An 18,853-nucleotide genomic window follows, 5' to 3' on the forward strand; every position below is an offset into this window, starting at 1 on the left:
AGCAGACCAATAGCCACCCCCCCCCGCGTAGGCGGTACACTATAAACTCGGGGCTCTGGCGACCGAGCGGTATATCTCCCACCGCAGCAACTTTTTTTGCCCTGCTCACAACACCACAACACCACACCCCCCCACCCGCTCCCAAAGCCCACGTCGCGTCTGACCCAAAATGGGCGGCTACGTGGCCTGTGCCTGTACTCTCGTCAGCCGGGCATCAGCACAATTAAAACCCATTCTGCGTCTGAGCCAAGTTGGCCGGCAGAATGGTCTGCGTCTGCGCCGCATCGGCCGGCAGTGAATCTAAAACCTGGCGATAGGTATAAAGCCGCAAACCTGGCAGTAGGAATAAAATGCAACAAGAAAATAGAATGTCTGGAAATAACTTTATTACTCCAGGTGGCAGCCACATATGTGGAAATCCACCCTCGGCTAATCCTGAGGCTAGGGCACGGATTCTGGAGGCCCTACCCAACTTTCCCCCCATCCCCGCCCCGACGGCAGCACCCTTGGCCGTCGGACCAAGCAATGCAACAAGTGCAAGTAAAGAAGAAGAAAGCTTGGCGTTTGGGAAAAGGTCAAAGGTACTAAGGACCCCACCCCAAAACCTGAGCGATGGCACCCCCAAGAGACCATTGGAGGCGACATCACCCCCTACCAGAGCTCAACTAGCAAAGCGGGTCAAGACCCCCCAGCTAGAAATCGAGGAGATGGGAGCAATCCTGGACGACCTTCTGACGAAGGTCAACCATAACGGGGTGAGGAGCATTAATCTGGCAATGAAAAACTCATTCGCCAGATTGAAGGAGCTCCAATTAAAGCTGCGCACTAGGCTGCCGGAGGCGGAGAAAACGCAGGTCGGACTTACGGCAAAAGCAGATGCTATTCAACAGACCACCCCCAAGCTCCCATCCGGCCTCGAAGAACCGTGCAACGTTAAGGGCAGCCCTAAGCCAAAGGATCGCACGGCGCTGTCTGCGAAGAGAGCCCAGCGACCCGACCACCAGAAGGCTGCAGGACCCAAGCGCCTACCAAGGGCTCCGCCCCAAGCCACTGTAGCGGGAAAGAAGTCGCAACCAAGCTTGCAGCAACCGCCCGGACCGCGCAAGAAGAGACCGCCGAGGGAGAGACCAGATGCGCTGGTTATCACCCTCTCAGATCGCTTACCTTACAGCGAAGTGCTGTCCCTGGTCACAAGAGGGCAGGACGCTAGGCTCAGGGCCATCGGGGAGAACGTAGCAAGGGTGAAGAGGACGGCCAAAGGCGAACTGCTCCTCGAGCTACGTGCCTCAGCCCAAGACCTGACGCAGAAGCTCAAGATGGACATGGGAGCGGTGCTAGGAGCACCAGCCTTCGCGCTTCACACAATCCAAGGTATTCGTGATTCGCGACCTCGACGAGCTCACTTCGGAAGACGAGTTGAAGAGTGCCTTGGAGGCCCAGGCAGAGATCCCTGCAGCAGTGGTGGCTATCAAGAGCCTCCGGCAAACGCATTACGGAGGGAAGACTGCGGTGATAGCAGTACCAGCCAATCTGACGGACCCGCTGATCAAGCGTGGCAAGCTGAGGGTAGGATGGTCCCAATGCTTGATCAAGGAGCTGGAGCCACGCCAAAGATGCTTCAGATGCCTGGAAGAAGGCCACATAGCGGCCCACTGCAGAAGCACCGTTGACAGGAGCCAGTGCTGCTTCAGATGCGGGACCGCGGGACACAAAGCCGCCGAGTGCCCTGACGAAGCTAAGTGCTTCTTGTGCGCAAGCAGAGGAAGCCAAGCGACCAACCACCAAATAGGCACCCGGAAGTGCCCATTGACGGGTAAAGGAGCACCAAAGGCACTGCGATGATGCGGCTGATTCAGCTAAACCTGAATCACTGCACGGCAGCCCAAGACCTGCTGGTGCAGACGGTGCGTGAACGCAAAGTGGAGCTCGCGCTACTTAGCGAGCCCTACCGAACGGCGGCTAGCCCAGACTGGGCTTTCGACCGCACCAAGAAAGCAGCGATCTGGAGGTGCAGCAGAGAAACCCAGCAAATAACCGATGTTCTTTCGGACATCGGATTTGTTAGGGCTAGGGTAGGCAGATGGTGGGTGTAAAGCGTATACCTAGCTCCCAGCCTGACCCTAATAGCATTCAGCCGGGCACTGGACAGACTGGCAGCGGATGCTAGAGGCATTCGCGACGTTGGACCTGGCTCTTCTTAACCATGGAAACCGGCACACGTTCAGGCGCGCCGGACTGGGCTCTGTGGTGGACCTCACCTTCACTAGCGGCTCGTCGTACAGGCTAGCGAGGTGGAGACTAAGCGAGGACTACACTGCCAGTGACCACTTGGCCATCATCTGCGACCTGGGATGACCACCCTCGTCCCAAGCCCAGACACCAGCCCAGGCCAGGAATAAATACAAGACGGACTCTCTGGACACGCAGCTGTTTCGAGAGCAGTTCCTACCCATGGCGAGCAGACAAGGAGCCGAGCTGACGGCAGTGGAGCTGATGAGGCGGCTGAAGGCCGCGTGCGACGCCAGCATGCAATCGAGCAGGCTGCATAGCCGACAAAGAGCCCCTGTCTACTGGTGGAACCAGGAGATAGAGACGGCTCGTCGAGAGTGCCTCTCCGCCAGACGTCGCTACCAACGCGCGAGAGGTGCGGAGTCCGTTGCCGAACGCCAATCCGAGTATAGAGCCCGCAGAAAACTCTTAAGATAGCCATAAGGGAGAGCAAGCGCAAATGCTTCCTCGACCTATGCGATTCTGCCGACAGCGACCCATGGGGAAGTGCCTACAAGGTGGTGGTCAAGAAGGCGTACACAAGGACTCCTAAGCTACTGGACCCAGCGATGCTCCGCAGTGTAGCGGAACATCTGTTCCCTGTGATGGATGGGTTACGCCCAGCCGACCCAGCCACAGGGGACCACGTCAAATCCGACCCCACGGTCAGCAGTGACGAGATCCTGGAGCTGGCAAAACTGCTGAAGGACGGCAAGGCCCCCGGACCCGACGGCATCCCGAACAGGGCGCTTCGGCTTGCTCTCCACCTGCAGCCAGACTCGTTTGCGAAGGCACTCACCAAGTGCCTGGAGGAAGGAGTTTTCCCGAGTTGCTGGAAAATCCAAAAGCTGCTTCTCCTCCCAAAACCAGGGAAACCACCCGAGGAGCCTTCATCGTTCCGGCCAATATGCCTCATCGATGGAACTGGCAAGCTCCTGGAGAAACTGGTGTGCACTCGGCTTGAGAGGGCTATCGCCGACGCGGGTGACCTCTCACGGTCCCAGTTTAGATTCAGGAAAGCGCGGTCCACCGTCGACGCTGTCAACAGAGTGGTCGAAGTTGCGGCCCAAGCAATCGACGGCACCAGATGGAAGGGTGGTAGCAAAGAGTACTGCCTCATGGTCACTCTAGACATCAGGAACGCCTTCAACACAGCGAGATGGGACCGGATCCTAGAAGCACTAATTGGCTTCAGCGTCCCAGCCTACCTAGTCAGGATCATCCGCAGCTATTTTTCTGATCGGGTCCTACTGAGCGAGTCATCGGAAGGCGTCTTCAAGCACCAGGTCACCGGTGGAGTCCCGCAAGGCTCGGTCCTCGGCCCGCTTCTGTGGAACACCATGTACGACGGGATACTTCTCCTACCGCTGGTCGGGAGGAGCGAGATCGTAGGCTTCGCGGACGACGTGGCCTTGCTCGTTGTCGACAAGTATCCCGGCAAGGCCGAAGAAAGCTGTAACCAAAACATCAGGGCCATTGAACATTGGCTCAGTTCAATGGGGCTAGAGCCGGAGAAGACTGAGGCTGTCCTGATTAGCTCAAGGAAAGCGGTGGAGACGGCCACCGTCGAAGTAGGCTGTACCAAGGTGTCCTCCTCTCGGGCAATCAAGTACCTGGGAGTCATGATTGACACCAGGCTTTCGTTGCGAGAACACCTTGCCTACGCTACTCCAAAGCAGCAGGAGTAAATCGGGCGCTTTCAAACATAATGTTGAACTCCCGAGGCCCAAAACAGGCGAGCAGAAGGCTGCTGACGAGCGTCACCCGAGCGACCATGCTATATGCCGCCCCGGTGTGGGCAAAAGCGCTTGGTACCGAAAGCTACGCCCAGGGCCTAAATGCTACCACAGACTTTCGGCCTTACGTGTCTGCTGCGCCTTCAGAACAGTGTCCAACGCGGCGGCATTGGTGATCGCAGGGATACCGCCTATGGACCTGTTAGCGAAGGAAAACGAAGTGGTCTTCAACCAAACCCACGGTCGAAGACTCTCCCCCGGCGCCAAGAAGGCAATACGAGCTGAAGCAAGGCAGCACACCCTGGAGACATGGCAGCACAGGTGGACCAACGAGCCCAAGGGTCGCTGGACGCAGCAGCTGATACCCACCCTCAAGCCGTGGCTAGAGCGGAAGCACGGCGATATTACGTTCCATCTAACGCAGCTGATCAGCGGGCACGGTTGCTTTCGCAGCTACCTGATGCGCTTTGGACACGAGGATGCTGATGATTGTCCATGGTGCGGAGGTGGTCGGAGCGAAACAGCTGAGCACGTTCTCTTCTCGTGCGTTAAATACGCTAGGGAACGGAGCTCTCTGGAAACCGTACTTGGCGGCAGACTGAATGCGGACAACCTAGTCCCATTCATGCTGCAGGGGGAGGCGGAATGGCAAGCGGTCAACAGCTTCGCCGCAGCGATAACCACCGAGCTCAGAAGAGCCGAGAGAGCCAGGAGGGTCCACGAGTGAGCAAATCCTGATCATCCTCGCGAAGCAATGCTTCACGGCCATACCGCGGGGAGTCCTGGATTTGCCCTCCTAAATGTTATTATGTTGTATTGTATATAGTTTATCATAAGAATTCAATAAACGAATTAAAAAAAAAAAAAAAAAACACGCACACACATGGATCTCTTTGCATTGGTGTTGGGGTTCGGCGATAAGAAAATCGAGCCATTAAGTCGCGCCGGCGATTCTATAGACGCTCAGTTGCTTTGGAGCGATTCTTTGATGCAGACGAACGTCGGAGTTTGCGGATTGTAATAAAAGAGCAAGCACAGAGAGAGAGAGAGAGACAGTTAATGAGACAGAGAGATATATATGCAGGTAGGAGCTTTGTATTACGCATACACTAGGGCTTGACTGTATATGTACACATTGTAACGGAGTGCTACAATGTGCTTTTATGTTATGATTATACAGTACAGTAATTAACCGATATGTGTGCATACTACAATACTACTTTTACAGTTTGGTAGAAAATCTTCTTTATTTTTATATATGTTTTTAGTTTTCTTATTCCATTTGTCTCTATATACATTTATATTGGGAATTATTTCTTTCTTTCTTTCTTTTTCTATTTTGTCAATGTTAGTCAAAAAAAAATTTTCTTTTACCTTATTGTCTGCCTGAATCTAGCTATGGCTTCACGAGACATATTGGGTTAACAGGGCATAGTAGTTTATGCTCCATTTTACAATGTGTCTTAAAATTTTTCTTATATATAAGTTATGAACCCTCTTCTTGCGCTCTTCGTCACACCCCTCCCACCGGCCTGACTCACACGCGCTGCCGACGAACTGCTGCGTCTGCAACTTACGCCTGTTGCCATGGTGCAGCGGAGCCGCCGGACGTTGGATAAACGACTGCCGACTTAGCACGACTCATATTTCGGCGACTTGGCCGACTGCTATGCGTAGTCGCCCCCTCACCCTGCCCCAGCTGCCGGCGATACTGGAACCGCAGCTCTGATGGGAACCAGGCCCGGTTCCTGTCTTCAGTCTTCGACGGACACATAACAGAACCGCTAGCAGATTACGAATTGAATTTTAAAATAAAGCTAATCGTAAACTTGAACCCTCTTGACTATTATTTGGAGAGTCACAGCATGTTGGCTGTTATATCAAGGTGAAGTATGCGGCAACGAGTGCCGAGAACCCTGATGCAAGTGCAACTTGCGTTAACTTATATATATATTTATATTTATTGTTAATTAGTTAATATTTTAGTGCTGCTGATGTTCATCTCCTGGTGTCAGCTGGGCGTCGCCGGGGGTGGCACGCTGATACTCCCTCGCTGCTGTCTATTTCTGGGCTGCTGCTGATGTTGATGGCTGCTCACAGGTCCCCAGGCAGTGAGGACTCCAGACTCCTTCGCAGTCCGGGGGGCAGGACTTTTTAGCCTTCGTTAGTGCTGGTGCTGGTGCTGGACATGCCTTTGGTTTTGGAACTTCATTAATTATTGTTATATTTGTAGTATTTTCTGAGTAAGTTTTCTCGAGTTTTTGGGTCTTCAATTCTTCCTGATATTGAAGCAAGTGGTCTAGCTCTGCATGTAGCCTTAGAGCTTTCGACCAAACCGGTGGCGTTTGCTGACCGTATATTAGCCACCTTACGTGGGCTATACAAACGTATAGAACATATAAACGTTCAGCTTGGTATTTAGACCGCCACGGTGTTTTCCCATAACTCAATACAACTCTACTCACTCAGATATTTCCTTAGTTTTGGCAATTGTAAGTTCCATGTAATGATTCCTCGGTCTTCTTCCTCAGCCTTCCAGTCCAGTTTTCCTCCAATATGTGTTTTTTATTTCGTTAATTTGTCCATCGTTGGACGACTGTCACGGTCGCCATGTAATGGGTCGTTCATTGATAACACAAGTCTTTTGGTTTTGATTGCAGCCGTCAGGCTGAACTAGGTTTTTATTTGATTTTTATTAAATTTTTGTTTGGCGGAAATGGTTCTGCCAGTTCAACGTCTTTACAGTGTCTGCGTTGTGAGTTTTGAATATATTTCGTCTTAGGCTAAGCCGCGTAGCTGCGCTGCCGGATACGCCAGCGGCGGAGCGGCTTTCTTATGTATATCTTATATATCTAGGCTTATCGAGAGAGCGATCTATGTACTTATGTATTATGCATTTGGTCGGCGTGGGAATGCTGACCATGCACTTATACTTTGTAGCCTTCAAGTGTACGATCATGTTACATCCGCCTTGGGCCTTATTGGTTGCATAAACATAAACATAAACATAGAAACAAAGTGCTGCTATATGTTAGTATGCTATTATACTTAAATGTTCTTAATATTACATAGGCGCATACTACACCAATGGCACCGGAGTTGTTCACTTAATACTTGAAACGTATCAGCGCTAACTAATTATAAGGTATTTGCGGTATTTATTTTTAATCTTCGAAGAGCGTAAACTGGATGTAAATGTGGTTTCACTCAACCTTGACAATTGATGTATGCGTGTTGAGGTGTGTACTCATCTTAAAATCTGAGAAAAGATAAAGATTTTTTAGAAAATTCGAATAATAATTGTGGACAATATTTTTTTTATATTAGTTTATGTTTAATGCTCGTTTATGTTTCATTTGTGACGAGTGAATTTAGTGAACAGTTGAACTGGGCGCGGTAGTCCGTATTCTTCCTTTTTGGCCTTGGCCTACTAATGGTACGGTTGCCACACAATCCTCTGGGCTGCTTTCTCGGGTGCCTCCACACCACTCAGCCTATCCAGCAGATTACCACACACTTTAATCAGAGGTTACTTGGTTAATATTTCATTTACTTTCATTTCATTTATTATACTCTGTACTGCGATATCGGTAACTCCTCCCCCCCTGGAATGAAGTGACGGCCACATCGAAGGAATGGCCGAAACGTAATTTAACGGAATTTCCACAGGGGTGATAATGGTGCTTCTTCTTTCAACATCAGGGTCAATATTGTGCATATGGTATTCTCGTTTGACCGCGCGTTCACACTTCCGAGATCCTTCTGTTAACACTCCGACACTCGGCCTCCTTCCGCACGCGATCTCTCAGATGATTTTTGGATACTTGGTACGCCGTTTAAACAAATCATAAAATCGGGAGAAACCAAATTTTTGTGGTATCAAATATCGCATAAATCACACTAGTTGCAAAATGAAAGGAATATAGTGATCGAAGTCACCGTGTAAGGTGACTTCACCCATCCAGTGAACTTGTACATCAAGCAGCCCGAGACTTTGCAATCGTATTCTGAAACTTCAGTTTCAGATGAGCTCATAACGTTCATAACATTCATAACGTTAGCGTACATATGTTGTGTTGAATCGGCTCCGAAAATGGTAAGTCGAATCGCCCATAACGACTTCATTATAGTCTCCCGTCAATTGCTGATCAATCGAGCCGACACGGATAAGGACAAACAGAGTGCCAAGGTACTCATTATCTACAGCACTGGAAAGCAGCACATCGTCACCTTCAAGCTGCCCATCCATGCGTTTACAGTGCAAAAGCTGTTTCTCAAGATGAACCTTCATATGGAGGATAACATCACGATTGATTGCATGGAGAATGCCGGTGGTATTATCCATTTGGTGGTCTCTGTGGGATTCGCCATCGGTGATACCATTGCCGATAAGATTGCCAAGGCGGAGCAGTTCTACAAGAAGGTGCATCAGTCCAGGGCGTCCGCTGATGCCGCTCCTCGCAACGCGGTGCCCGTTGAAGAGCCACCATCTCTTCCGGTTGTCAAGCCATCGGTGGTCTCGGTGGGCTTCGCCATCGGTGATACCATTGCCGATACGATTGCCCATGCGGAGGAGTTCAACAAGAAGGTGCATCAGTCAAATGCGTCCGCTGGTGCCGCTCTTCCCAACGCGGTGCCCGTTGAAGTGCCACCATCTCGTGCGGTTGTCAAGCCATCGGAGACTTCGGTGGCCAACAATGGTTGCCAGCCATCTGCAACCAAAGGCAAGAAGCACAAGAAAAAACATCGCGCTCCGGGAGACACCAATGCTGACAAAGCGATATCGTCGGCGAATCAAGACGCCAATACTCCCAAGACCAAGAAACAGAAGAAGTGTCATTCTGCAGAGGACAGCAATGGTTATCAAGTTGCTGGTGCTCAAGACAACCCAGGTTTATCTGGCAATAAACAGGGAAGTCAAACCCCTACGGGTAACACCTCAAATTCTCCAAAGAAGAGTAGTACTGCCCAAGTGATATCGTCGGTGGATCAAGACGACAATACTCCCAAGACCAAGAAACAGAAGAAGTGTCATTCTGCAGAGGACAGCAATGGTTATCAAGTTGCTGGTGCTCAAGACAACCCAGGTTCATCTGGCAATAAACAGGGAAATCAAACCCCCACGGGTAACACCTCAAATTCTCCAAAGAAGAGCAATGGTCTCCAGGGCGTGCAACCAGCTGGAGACGCTCTCGCAAGCTCCCAGTCAATCCAGTCGAAGGACCAAGTCGCACATGCCACTGTTAGCAAGAAATCGGAAGAGACAGCTGGTGGATCTCAATCGCGGGTGCAACCGAATGTTGCATCCATACCGGCGCCAGCCGAGAAAGCAACTAGTGACACTATACCCACACCTGCAGAACGCGTAGAGAAGAGTCGCCTGCGCCGGAACAGCAACTGGATAATAAGCAGGGACTTTGACGATGAAGTCATTGTGCTGTTGAGCAGCGAGGATGAGGAGACCACCGCCGCCGACAATGGCCAAACAGAGGGAAGACTCTCCGTCGACGAGAATCCAACGCTTTTCACATATCCGCCCACCGGAACCGGTGGCCTGAGCATCACCATTAAGGACTATATGTGTCTCAAGGAAGGCTCATTTCTGAACGACATAATCATTGATTTTTATCTGCGCTGGCTAAAGAATAACATCGTACCAGAGGGTCAGCGCGATAGGACGCACATCTTTAGCACATTTTTCCACATGAGATTGACCACAGAGACGAGTCCCAACAACACGAAGGAGCCGGTGGCCAAGAGGCGTCACGAAAGGGTAAAGAAGTGGACACGAACCGTGAATATATTCGAGAAGGATTTCATCATAATACCATTCAACGAGAAGTCCCATTGGATACTGGCCATCATATGTTTTCCAAACCTGAAGACCTCCGTGGTTAACCATGATGTACAGACACCCGGCGAAGACATTCCAATCAAACAGCCATTGATTCTCATCTTCGATTCGTTGGAGGGCAACTCACGCGATCGAGATATTGCCATATTGCATGATTACCTCAACTTCGAGTACAAGGCAAAGTATCCGAAAGAGCGGGCGCGCATCTTCAACGGGGATAATATGCCAGGTCTCATTGTGGAGGTGCCGCAGCAGGAGAATCTCACCGATTGCGGTCTCTATCTGCTGCAGTATGCGGAGCAATTCTTCACAAAACCCATCGTTAACTATAAGCTGCCCATTAGGGAGCTGATCGATTGGTTTGACCTGCTCACAGTAACCAAGAAGCGCGAGGATATCGCCAATCTCATCCAGAAGCTGATGAATGAAGGCAATCAGCAGGGCATAACTTTGCCCGTCATAAAGTTTCCCACACTGAATGGCATAATGGTGATGGATGTGGATGACGATAAGGAATGGGACACGGAGGAAGAGAATCAAACTATAAACCAATATAGTTTTGAAACCAGAACACCGCCGAAAAGAAGGCATACACTCCAGTAAACCACTTGTGAAGTGGCTGCTTCGGAAAATTATATTTTCACACAGAAGAACTGAAGACGACGACAACGCAATGCACACACGTTTGGAATACTAGGAGGAGCAAGTTACACGGAGGTGGGTTCACCAGAATTATAGGTTTTTTCCCCCAAAAGCAAGAAAACTTTCATACACACACACACACACAAGTCACCAAAAAGAGCAGTGCGGCCAAAAAGACGATAAAGAGGCTACCTACCAGAGAGAGAGAAAGAGAGACACAGATCAGGATCACAGGATGAGCAGGATAAGCAGCATGAGCAGGATAAGCAGCATGAGCAGGATAAGCAGGAGCTGGATGCCAGGAGGTGGAGAATGGCCAAACATCAAGAAAAATTCTAAATTTAGAGTCACCAAATTAATAGAAAATATTTTTTTTGTAAATAGCAAAATAAACGGTCCATAGGACCAATAAAAATAAGTCACGCAATAATCATAGCTTTATAGATTGCCAAAAATGAATTCTACTATACTATATGGTACTTAAGCGCGGTTATCAGCTATTTGGAAAATCAGCATTATACTCGACTCTAAGCCCACACACATACACAGACACACGCACACGCACACACATGGATCTCTTTGCATTGGTGTTGGGGTTCGGCGATAAGAAAATCGAGCCATTTAGTCGCGCCGCCGATTCTATAGACGCTCAGTTGCTTTGGAGCGATTCTTTGATGCAGACGAACGTCGGAGTTTGCGGATTGTAATAAAAGAGCAAGCACAGAGAGAGAGAGAGAGACAGTTAATGAGACAGAGAGATATATATGCAGATAGGAGCTTTGTATTACGCATACACTAGGGCTTGACTGTATATGTACACATTGTAACGGAGTGCTACAATGTGCTTTTATGTTATGATTATACAGTACAGTAATTAACCGATATGTGTGCATACTACAATACTACTTTTACAGTTTGGTAGAAAATCTTCTTTATTTTTATATATGTTTTTAGTTTTCTTATTCCATTTGTCTCTATATACATTTATATTGGGAATTATTTCTTTCTTTCTTTTTCTATTTTGTCAATGTTAGTCAAAAAAAAAAAAAATTTTCTTTTACCTTATTGTCTGCCTGAATCTAGCTATGGCTTCACGAGACATATTGGGTTAACAGGGCATAGTAGTTTATGCTCCATATTACAATGTGTCTTAAAATTTTTCTTATATATATATATATTTATATTTATTGTTAATTAGTTAATATTTTAGTGCTGCTGATGTTCATCTCCTGGTGTCAGCTGGGCGTCGCCGGGGGTGGCACGCTGATACTCCCTCGCTGCTGTCTATTTCTGGGCTGCTGCTGATGTTGATGGCTGCTCACAGGTCCCCAGGCAGTGAGGACTCCAGACTCCTTCGCAGTCCGGGGGGCAGGACTTTTTAGCCTTCGTTAGTGCTGGTGCTGGTGCTGGACATGCCTTTGGTTTTGGAACTTCATTAATTATTGTTATATTTTTAGTATTTTCTGAGTAAGTTTTCTCGAGTTTTTGGGTCTTCAATTCTTCCTGATATTGAAGCAAGTGGTCTAGCTCTGCATGTAGCCTTAGAGCTTTCGACCAAACCGGTGGCGTTTGCTGACCGTATATTAGCCACCTTACGTGGGCTATTCCTTTGTTCAGCTTGGTATTTAGACCGCCACGGTGTTTTCCCATAACTCAATACAACTCTACTCACTCAGATATTTCCTTAGTTTTGGCAATTGTAAGTTCCATGTAATGATTCCTCGGTCTTCTTCCTCAGCCTTCCAGTCCAGTTTTCTTCCAATATGTGTTTTTTATTTCGTTAATTTGTCCATCGTTGGACGACTGTCACGGTCGCCATGTAATGGGTCGTTCATTGATAACACAAGTCTTTTGGTTTTGATTGCAGCCGTCAGGCTGAATTAGGTTTTTATTTGATTTTTATTAAATTTTTGTTTGGCGGAAATGGTTCTGCCAGTTCAACGTCTTTACAGTGTCTGCGTTGTGAGTTTTGAATATATTTCGTCTTAGGCTAAGCCGCGTAGCTGCGCTGCCGGATACGCCAGCGGCGGAGCGGCTTTCTTATGTATATCTTATATATCTAGGCTTATCGAGAGAGCGATCTATGTACTTATGTATTATGCATTTGGTCGGCGTGGGAATGCTGACCATGCACTTATACTTTGTAGCCTTCAAGTGTACGATCATGTTACATCCGCCTTGGGCCTTATTGGTTGCATAAACATAAACATAAACATAGAAACAAAGTGCTGCTATATGTTAGTATGCTATTATACTTAAATGTTCTTAATATTACATAGGCGCATACTACACCAATGGCACCGGAGTTGTTCACTTAATACTTGAAACGTATCAGCGCTAAATAATTATAAGGTATTTGCGGTATTTATTTTTAATCTTCGAAGAGCGTAAACTGGATGTAAATGTGGTTTCACTCAACCTTGACAATTGATGTATGCGTGTTGAGGTGTGTACTCATCTTAAAATCTGAGAAAAGATAAAGATTTTTTAGAAAATTCGAATAATAATTGTGGACAATATTTTTTTTATATTAGTTTATGTTTAATGCTCGTTTATGTTTCATTTGTGACGAGTGAATTTAGTGAACAGTTGAACTGGGCGCGGTAGTCCGTATTCTTCCTTTTTGGCCTTGGCCTACTAATGGTACGGTTGCCACACAATCCTCTGGGCTGCTTTCTCGGGTGCCTCCACACCACTCAGCCTATCCAGCAGATTACCACACACTTTAATCAGAGGTTACTTGGTTAATATTTCATTTACTTTCATTTCATTTATTATACTCTGTACTGCTATATCGGTAACTCCTCCCCCCCTGGAATGAAGTGACGGCCACATCGAAGGAATGGCCGAAACGTAATTTAACGGAATTTCCACAGGGTTGATAATGGTGCTTCTTCTTTCAACATCAGGGTCAATATTGTGCATATGGTATTCTCGTTTGACCGCGCGTTCACACTTCCGAGATCCTTCTGTTAACACTCCGACACTCGGCCTCCTTCCGCACGCGATCTCTCAGATGATTTTTGGATACTTGGTACGCCGTTTAAACAAATCATAAAATCGGGAGAAACCAAATTTTTGTGGTATCAAATATCGCATAAATCACACTGGTTGCAAAATGAAAGGAATATAGTGATCGAAGTCACCGTGTAAGGTGACTTCACCCATCCAGTGAACTTGCACATCAAGCAGCCCGAGACTTTGCAATCGTATTCTGAAACTTCAGTTTCAGATGAGCCCATAACGTTCATAACATTCATAACGTTAGCGTACATATGTTGTGTTGAATCGGCTCCGAAAATGGTAAGTCGAATCGCCCATAACGACTTCATTATAGTCTCCCGTCAATTGCTGATCAATCGAGCCGACACGGATAAGGACAAACAGAGTGCCAAGGTGCTCATTATCTACAGCACTGGAAAGCAGCACATCGTCACCTTCAAGCTGCCCATCCCATGCTTTTACAGTGCAAAAGCTGTTTCTCAAGATGAACCTTCATATGGAGGATAACATCACGATTGATTGAATGGAGAATGCCGGTGGTATTATCCATTTGGTGGTCTCTGTGGGATTCGCCATCGGTGATACCATTGCCGATAAGATTGCCAAGGCGGAGCAGTTCTACAAGAAGGTGCATCAGTCCAGGGCGTCCGCTGATGCCGCTCCTCGCAACGCGGTGCCCGTTGAAGAGCCACCATCTCTTCCGGTTGTCAAGCCATCGGTGGTCTCGGTGGGCTTCGCCATCGGTGATACCATTGCCGATACGATTGCCCATGCGGAGGAGTTCAACAAGAAGGTGCATCAGTCAAAGGCGTCCGCTGGTGCCGCTCTTCCCAACGCGGTGCCCGTTGAAGTGCCACCATCTCGTGCGGTTGTCAAGCCATCGGAGACTTCGGTGGCCAACAATGGTTGCCAGCCATCTGCAACCAAAGGCAAGAAGCCCAAGAAAAGACATCGCGCTCCGGGAGACACCAATGCTGACAAAGCGATATCGTCGGCGAATCAAGACGCCAATACTCCCAAGACCAAGAAACAGAAGAAGTGTCATTCTGCAGAGGACAGCAATGGTTATCAAGTTGCTGGTGCTCAAGACAACCCAGGTTTATCTGGCAATAAACAGGGAAATCAAACCCCTACGGGTAACACCTCAAATTCTCCAAAGAAGAGTAGTACTGCCCAAGTGATATCGTCGGTGGATCAAGACGACAATACTCCCAAGACCAAGAAACAGAAGAAGTGTCATTCTGCAGAGGACAGCAATGGTTATCAAGTTGCTGGTGCTCAAGACAACCCAGGTTCATCTGGCAATAAACAGGGAAATCAAACCCCCACGGGTAACACCTCAAATTCTCCAAAGAAGAGCAATGGTCTCCAGGGCGTGCAACCAGCTGGAGACGCTCTCGCAAGCTCCCAGTCAATCCAGTCGAAGGACCAAGTCGCACATGCCACTGTTAGCAAGAAATCGGAAGAGACAGCTGGTGGATCTCAATCGCGGGTGCAACCGAATGTTGCATCCATACCGGCGCCAGCCTAGAAAGCAACTAGTGACACTATACCCACACCTGCAGAACGCGTAGAGAAGAGTCGCCTGCGCCGGAACAGCAACTGGATAATAAGCAGGGACTTTGACGATGAAGTCATTGTGCTGTTGAGCAGCGAGGATGAGGAGACCACCGCCGCCGACAATGGCCAAACAGAGGGAAGACTCTCCGTCGACGAGAATCCAACGCTTTTCACATATCCGCCCACCGGAACCGGTGGCCTGAGCATCACCATTAAGGACTATATGTGTCTCAAGGAAGGCTCATTTCTGAACGACATAATCATTGATTTTTATCTGCGCTGGCTAAAGAATAACATCGTACCAGAGGGTCAGCGCGATAGGACGCACATCTTTAGCACATTTTTCCACATGAGATTGACCACAGAGACGAGTCCCAACAACACGAAGGAGCCGGTGGCCAAGAGGCGTCACGAAAGGGTAAAGAAGTGGACACGAACCGTGAATATATTCGAGAAGGATTTCATCATAATACCATTCAACGAGAAGTCCCATTGGATACTGGCCATCATATGTTTTCCAAACCTGAAGACCTCCGTGGTTAACCATGATGTACAGACACCCGGCGAAGACATTCCAATCAAACAGCCATTGATTCTCATCTTCGATTCGTTGGAGGGCAACTCACGCGATCGAGATATTGCCATATTGCATGATTACCTCAACTTCGAGTACAAGGCAAAGTATCCGAAAGAGCGGGCGCGCATCTTCAACGGGGATAATATGCCAGGTCTCATTGTGGAGGTGCCGCAGCAGGAGAATCTCACCGATTGCGGTCTCTATCTGCTGCAGTATGCGGAGCAATTCTTCACAAAACCCATCGTTAACTATAAGCTGCCCATTAGGGAGCTGATCGATTGGTTTGACCTGCTCACAGTAACCAAGAAGCGCGAGGATATCGCCAATCTCATCCAGAAGCTGATGAATGAAGGCAATCAGCAGGGCATAACTTTGCCCGTCATAAAGTTTCCCACACTGAATGGCATAATGGTGATGGATGTGGATGACGATAAGGAATGGGACACGGAGGAAGAGAATCAAACTATAAACCAATATAGTTTTGAAACCAGAACACCGCCGAAAAGAAGGCATACACTCAAGTAAACCACTTGTGAAGTGGCTGCTTCGGAAAATTATATTTTCACACAGAAGAACTGAAGACGACGACAACGCAATGCACACACGTTTGGAATACTTGGAGGAGCAAGTTACACGGAGGTGGGTTCACCAGAATTATAGGTTTTTTCCCCCAAAAGCAAGAAAACTTTCATACACACACACACACACAAGTCACCAAAAAGAGCAGTGCGGCCAAAAAGACGATAAAGAGGCTACCTACCAGAGAGAGAGAAAGAGAGACACAGATCAGGATCACAGGATGAGCAGGATAAGCAGCATGAGCAGGATAAGCAGCATGAGCAGGATAAGCAGGAGCTGGATGCCAGGAGGTGGAGAATGGCCAAACATCAAGAAAAATTCTAAATTTAGAGTCACCAAATTAATAGAAAATATTTTTTTTTGTAAATAGCAAAATAAACGGTCCATAGGACCAATAAAAATAAGTCACGCAATAATCATAGCTTTATAGATTGCCAAAAATGAATTCTACTATACTATATGGTACTTAAGCGCGGTTATCAGCTATTTGGAAAATCAGCATTATACTCGACTCTAAGCCCACACACATACACAGACACACGCACACGCACACACATGGATCTCTTTGCATTTGTGTTGGGGTTCGGCGATAAGAAAATCGAGCCATTTAGTCGCGCCGGCGATTCTATAGACGCTCAGTTGCTTTGGAGCGATTCTTTGATGCAGACGAACGTCGGAGTTTGCGGATTGTAATAAAAGAGCAAGCACAGAGAGAGAGAGAGAGACAGTTAATGAGACAGAGAGATATATATGCAGGTAGGAGCTTTGTATTACGCATACACTAGGGCTTGACTGTATATGTACACATTGTAACGGAGTGCTACAATGTGCTTTTAAGTTATGATTATACAGTACAGTAATTAACCGATATGTGTGCATACTACAATACTACTTTTACAGTTTGGTAGAAAATCTTCTTTATTTTTATATATGTTTTTAGTTTTCTTATTCCATTTGTCTCTATATACATTTATATTGGGAATTATTTCTTTCTTTCTTTCTTTTTCTATTTTGTCAATGTTAGTCAAAAAAAAAATTTTCTTTTACCTTATTGTCTGCCTGAATCTAGCTATGGCTTCACGAGACATATTGGGTTAACAGGGCATAGTAGTTTATGCTCCATTTTACAATGTGTCTTAAAATTTTTCTTATATATAAGTTATGAACCCTCTTCTTGCGCTCTTCGTCACACCCCCTCCCACCGGCCTGACTCACACGCGCTGCCGACGAACTGCTGCGTCTGCAACTTACGCCTGTTGCCATGGTGCAGCGGAGCCGCCGGACGTTGGATAAACGACTGCCGACTTAGCACGACTCATATTTCGGCGACTTGGCCGACTGCTATGCGTAGTCGCCCCCTCACCCTGCCCCAGCAGCGAACGCTGCCGGCGATACTGGAACCGCAGCTCTGATGGGAACCAGGCCCGGTTCCTGTCTTCAGTCTTCGACGGACACATAACAGAACCGCTAGCAGATTACGAATTGAATTTTAAAATAAAGCTAATCGTAAACTTGAACCCTCTTGACTATTATTTGGAGAGTCACAGCATGTTGGCTGTTATATCAAGGTGAAGTATGCGGCAACGAGTGCCGAGAACCCTGATGCAAGTGCAACTTGCGTTAACTTATATATATATTTATATTTATTGTTAATTAGTTAATATTTTAGTGCTGCTGATGTTCATCTCCTGGTGTCAGCTGGGCGTCGCCGGGGGTGGCACGCTGATACTCCCTCGCTGCTGTCTATTTCTGGGCTGCTGCTGATGTTGATGGCTGCTCACAGGTCCCCAGGCAGTGAGGACTCCAGACTCCTTCGCAGTCCGGGGGGCAGGACTTTTTAGCCTTCGTTAGTGCTGGTGCTGGTGCTGGACATGCCTTTGGTTTTGGAACTTCATTAATTATTGTTATATTTGTAGTATTTTCTGAGTAAGTTTTCTCGAGTTTTTGGGTCTTCAATTCTTCCTGATATTGAAGCAAGTGGTCTAGCTCTGCATGTAGCCTTAGAGCTTTCGACCAAACCGGTGGCGTTTGCTGACCGTATATTAGCCACCTTACGTGGGCTATACGTTTGTTCAGCTTGGTATTTAGACCGCCACGGTGTTTTCCCATAACTCAATACAACTACTCACTCAGATATTTCCCTAGTTTTGGCAATTGTAAGTTCCATGTAATGATTCCTCGGTCTTCTTCCTCAGCCTTCCAGTCCAGTTTTCCTCCAATATGTGTTTTTTATTTCGTTAATTTGTCCATCGTTGGACGACTGTCACGGTCGCCATGTAATGGGTCGTTCATTGATAACACAAGTCTTTTGGTTTTGATTGCAGCCGTCAGGCTGAATTAGGTTTTTATTTGATTTTTATTAAATTTTTGTTTGGCGGAAATGGTTCTGCCAGTTCAACGTCTTTACAGTGTCTGCGTTGTGAGTTTTGAATATATTTCGTCTTAGGCTAAGCCGCGTTGCTGCGCTGCCGGATACGCATGCAGAAGTCGAGCTTACAAAAAGACAATTCGTAAATATCTGGTCGTTTAAGTTGTTCTAAGACTACGTAGTGTGTGGGGGTACGGTACATTTTGTGTACTTATATTTTTATTTTTTTATATTTCTTATTTCTTATTTCTTATAATCTGTATTTT

At 47.5% G+C, this 18,853-nt stretch overlaps 1 protein-coding gene and 1 pseudogene across 1 annotated transcript; both read left to right on the forward strand.

Moving 5' to 3' along the window:
- The first annotated feature begins 8,048 nt into the window (after nucleotides 1-8,048).
- Nucleotides 8,049-10,461, forward strand: LOC117149100 (ubiquitin-like-specific protease 2). Its single transcript, XM_033316743.1, has 3 exons — nucleotides 8,049-8,526; nucleotides 8,677-8,896; nucleotides 9,092-10,461. Exons 1-3 carry the CDS (start codon nucleotides 8,098-8,100, stop codon nucleotides 10,459-10,461), a joined length of 2,019 nt encoding a protein of 672 aa, XP_033172634.1. The 5' UTR covers nucleotides 8,049-8,097.
- Nucleotides 10,462-13,739: 3,278 nt separating this feature from the next.
- LOC117149101 lies at nucleotides 13,740-16,165 on the forward strand (annotated as a pseudogene).
- Nucleotides 16,166-18,853: the final 2,688 nt, after the last annotated feature.

Source organism: Drosophila mauritiana, unplaced genomic scaffold, assembly GCF_004382145.1.
Source record: "Drosophila mauritiana strain mau12 unplaced genomic scaffold, ASM438214v1 U_133, whole genome shotgun sequence".
NCBI lineage: Eukaryota > Metazoa > Arthropoda > Insecta > Diptera > Drosophilidae > Drosophila > Drosophila mauritiana.

Excerpts from the sequence above, each read along its gene's own strand:
- LOC117149100 (XM_033316743.1), top strand. The coding sequence starts at position 8,098 with ATGGTAAGTCGAATCGCCCATAACGACTTCATTATAGTCTCCCGTCAA. Across the intron at positions 8,527-8,676 it reads TCAAGCCATCGGTGGTCTCG|CCATCGGAGACTTCGGTGGC; the intron begins GTGGGCTTCGCC and ends GCGGTTGTCAAG. Across the intron at positions 8,897-9,091 it reads TGGTGCTCAAGACAACCCAG|GTTCATCTGGCAATAAACAG; the intron begins GTTTATCTGGCA and ends AAGACAACCCAG.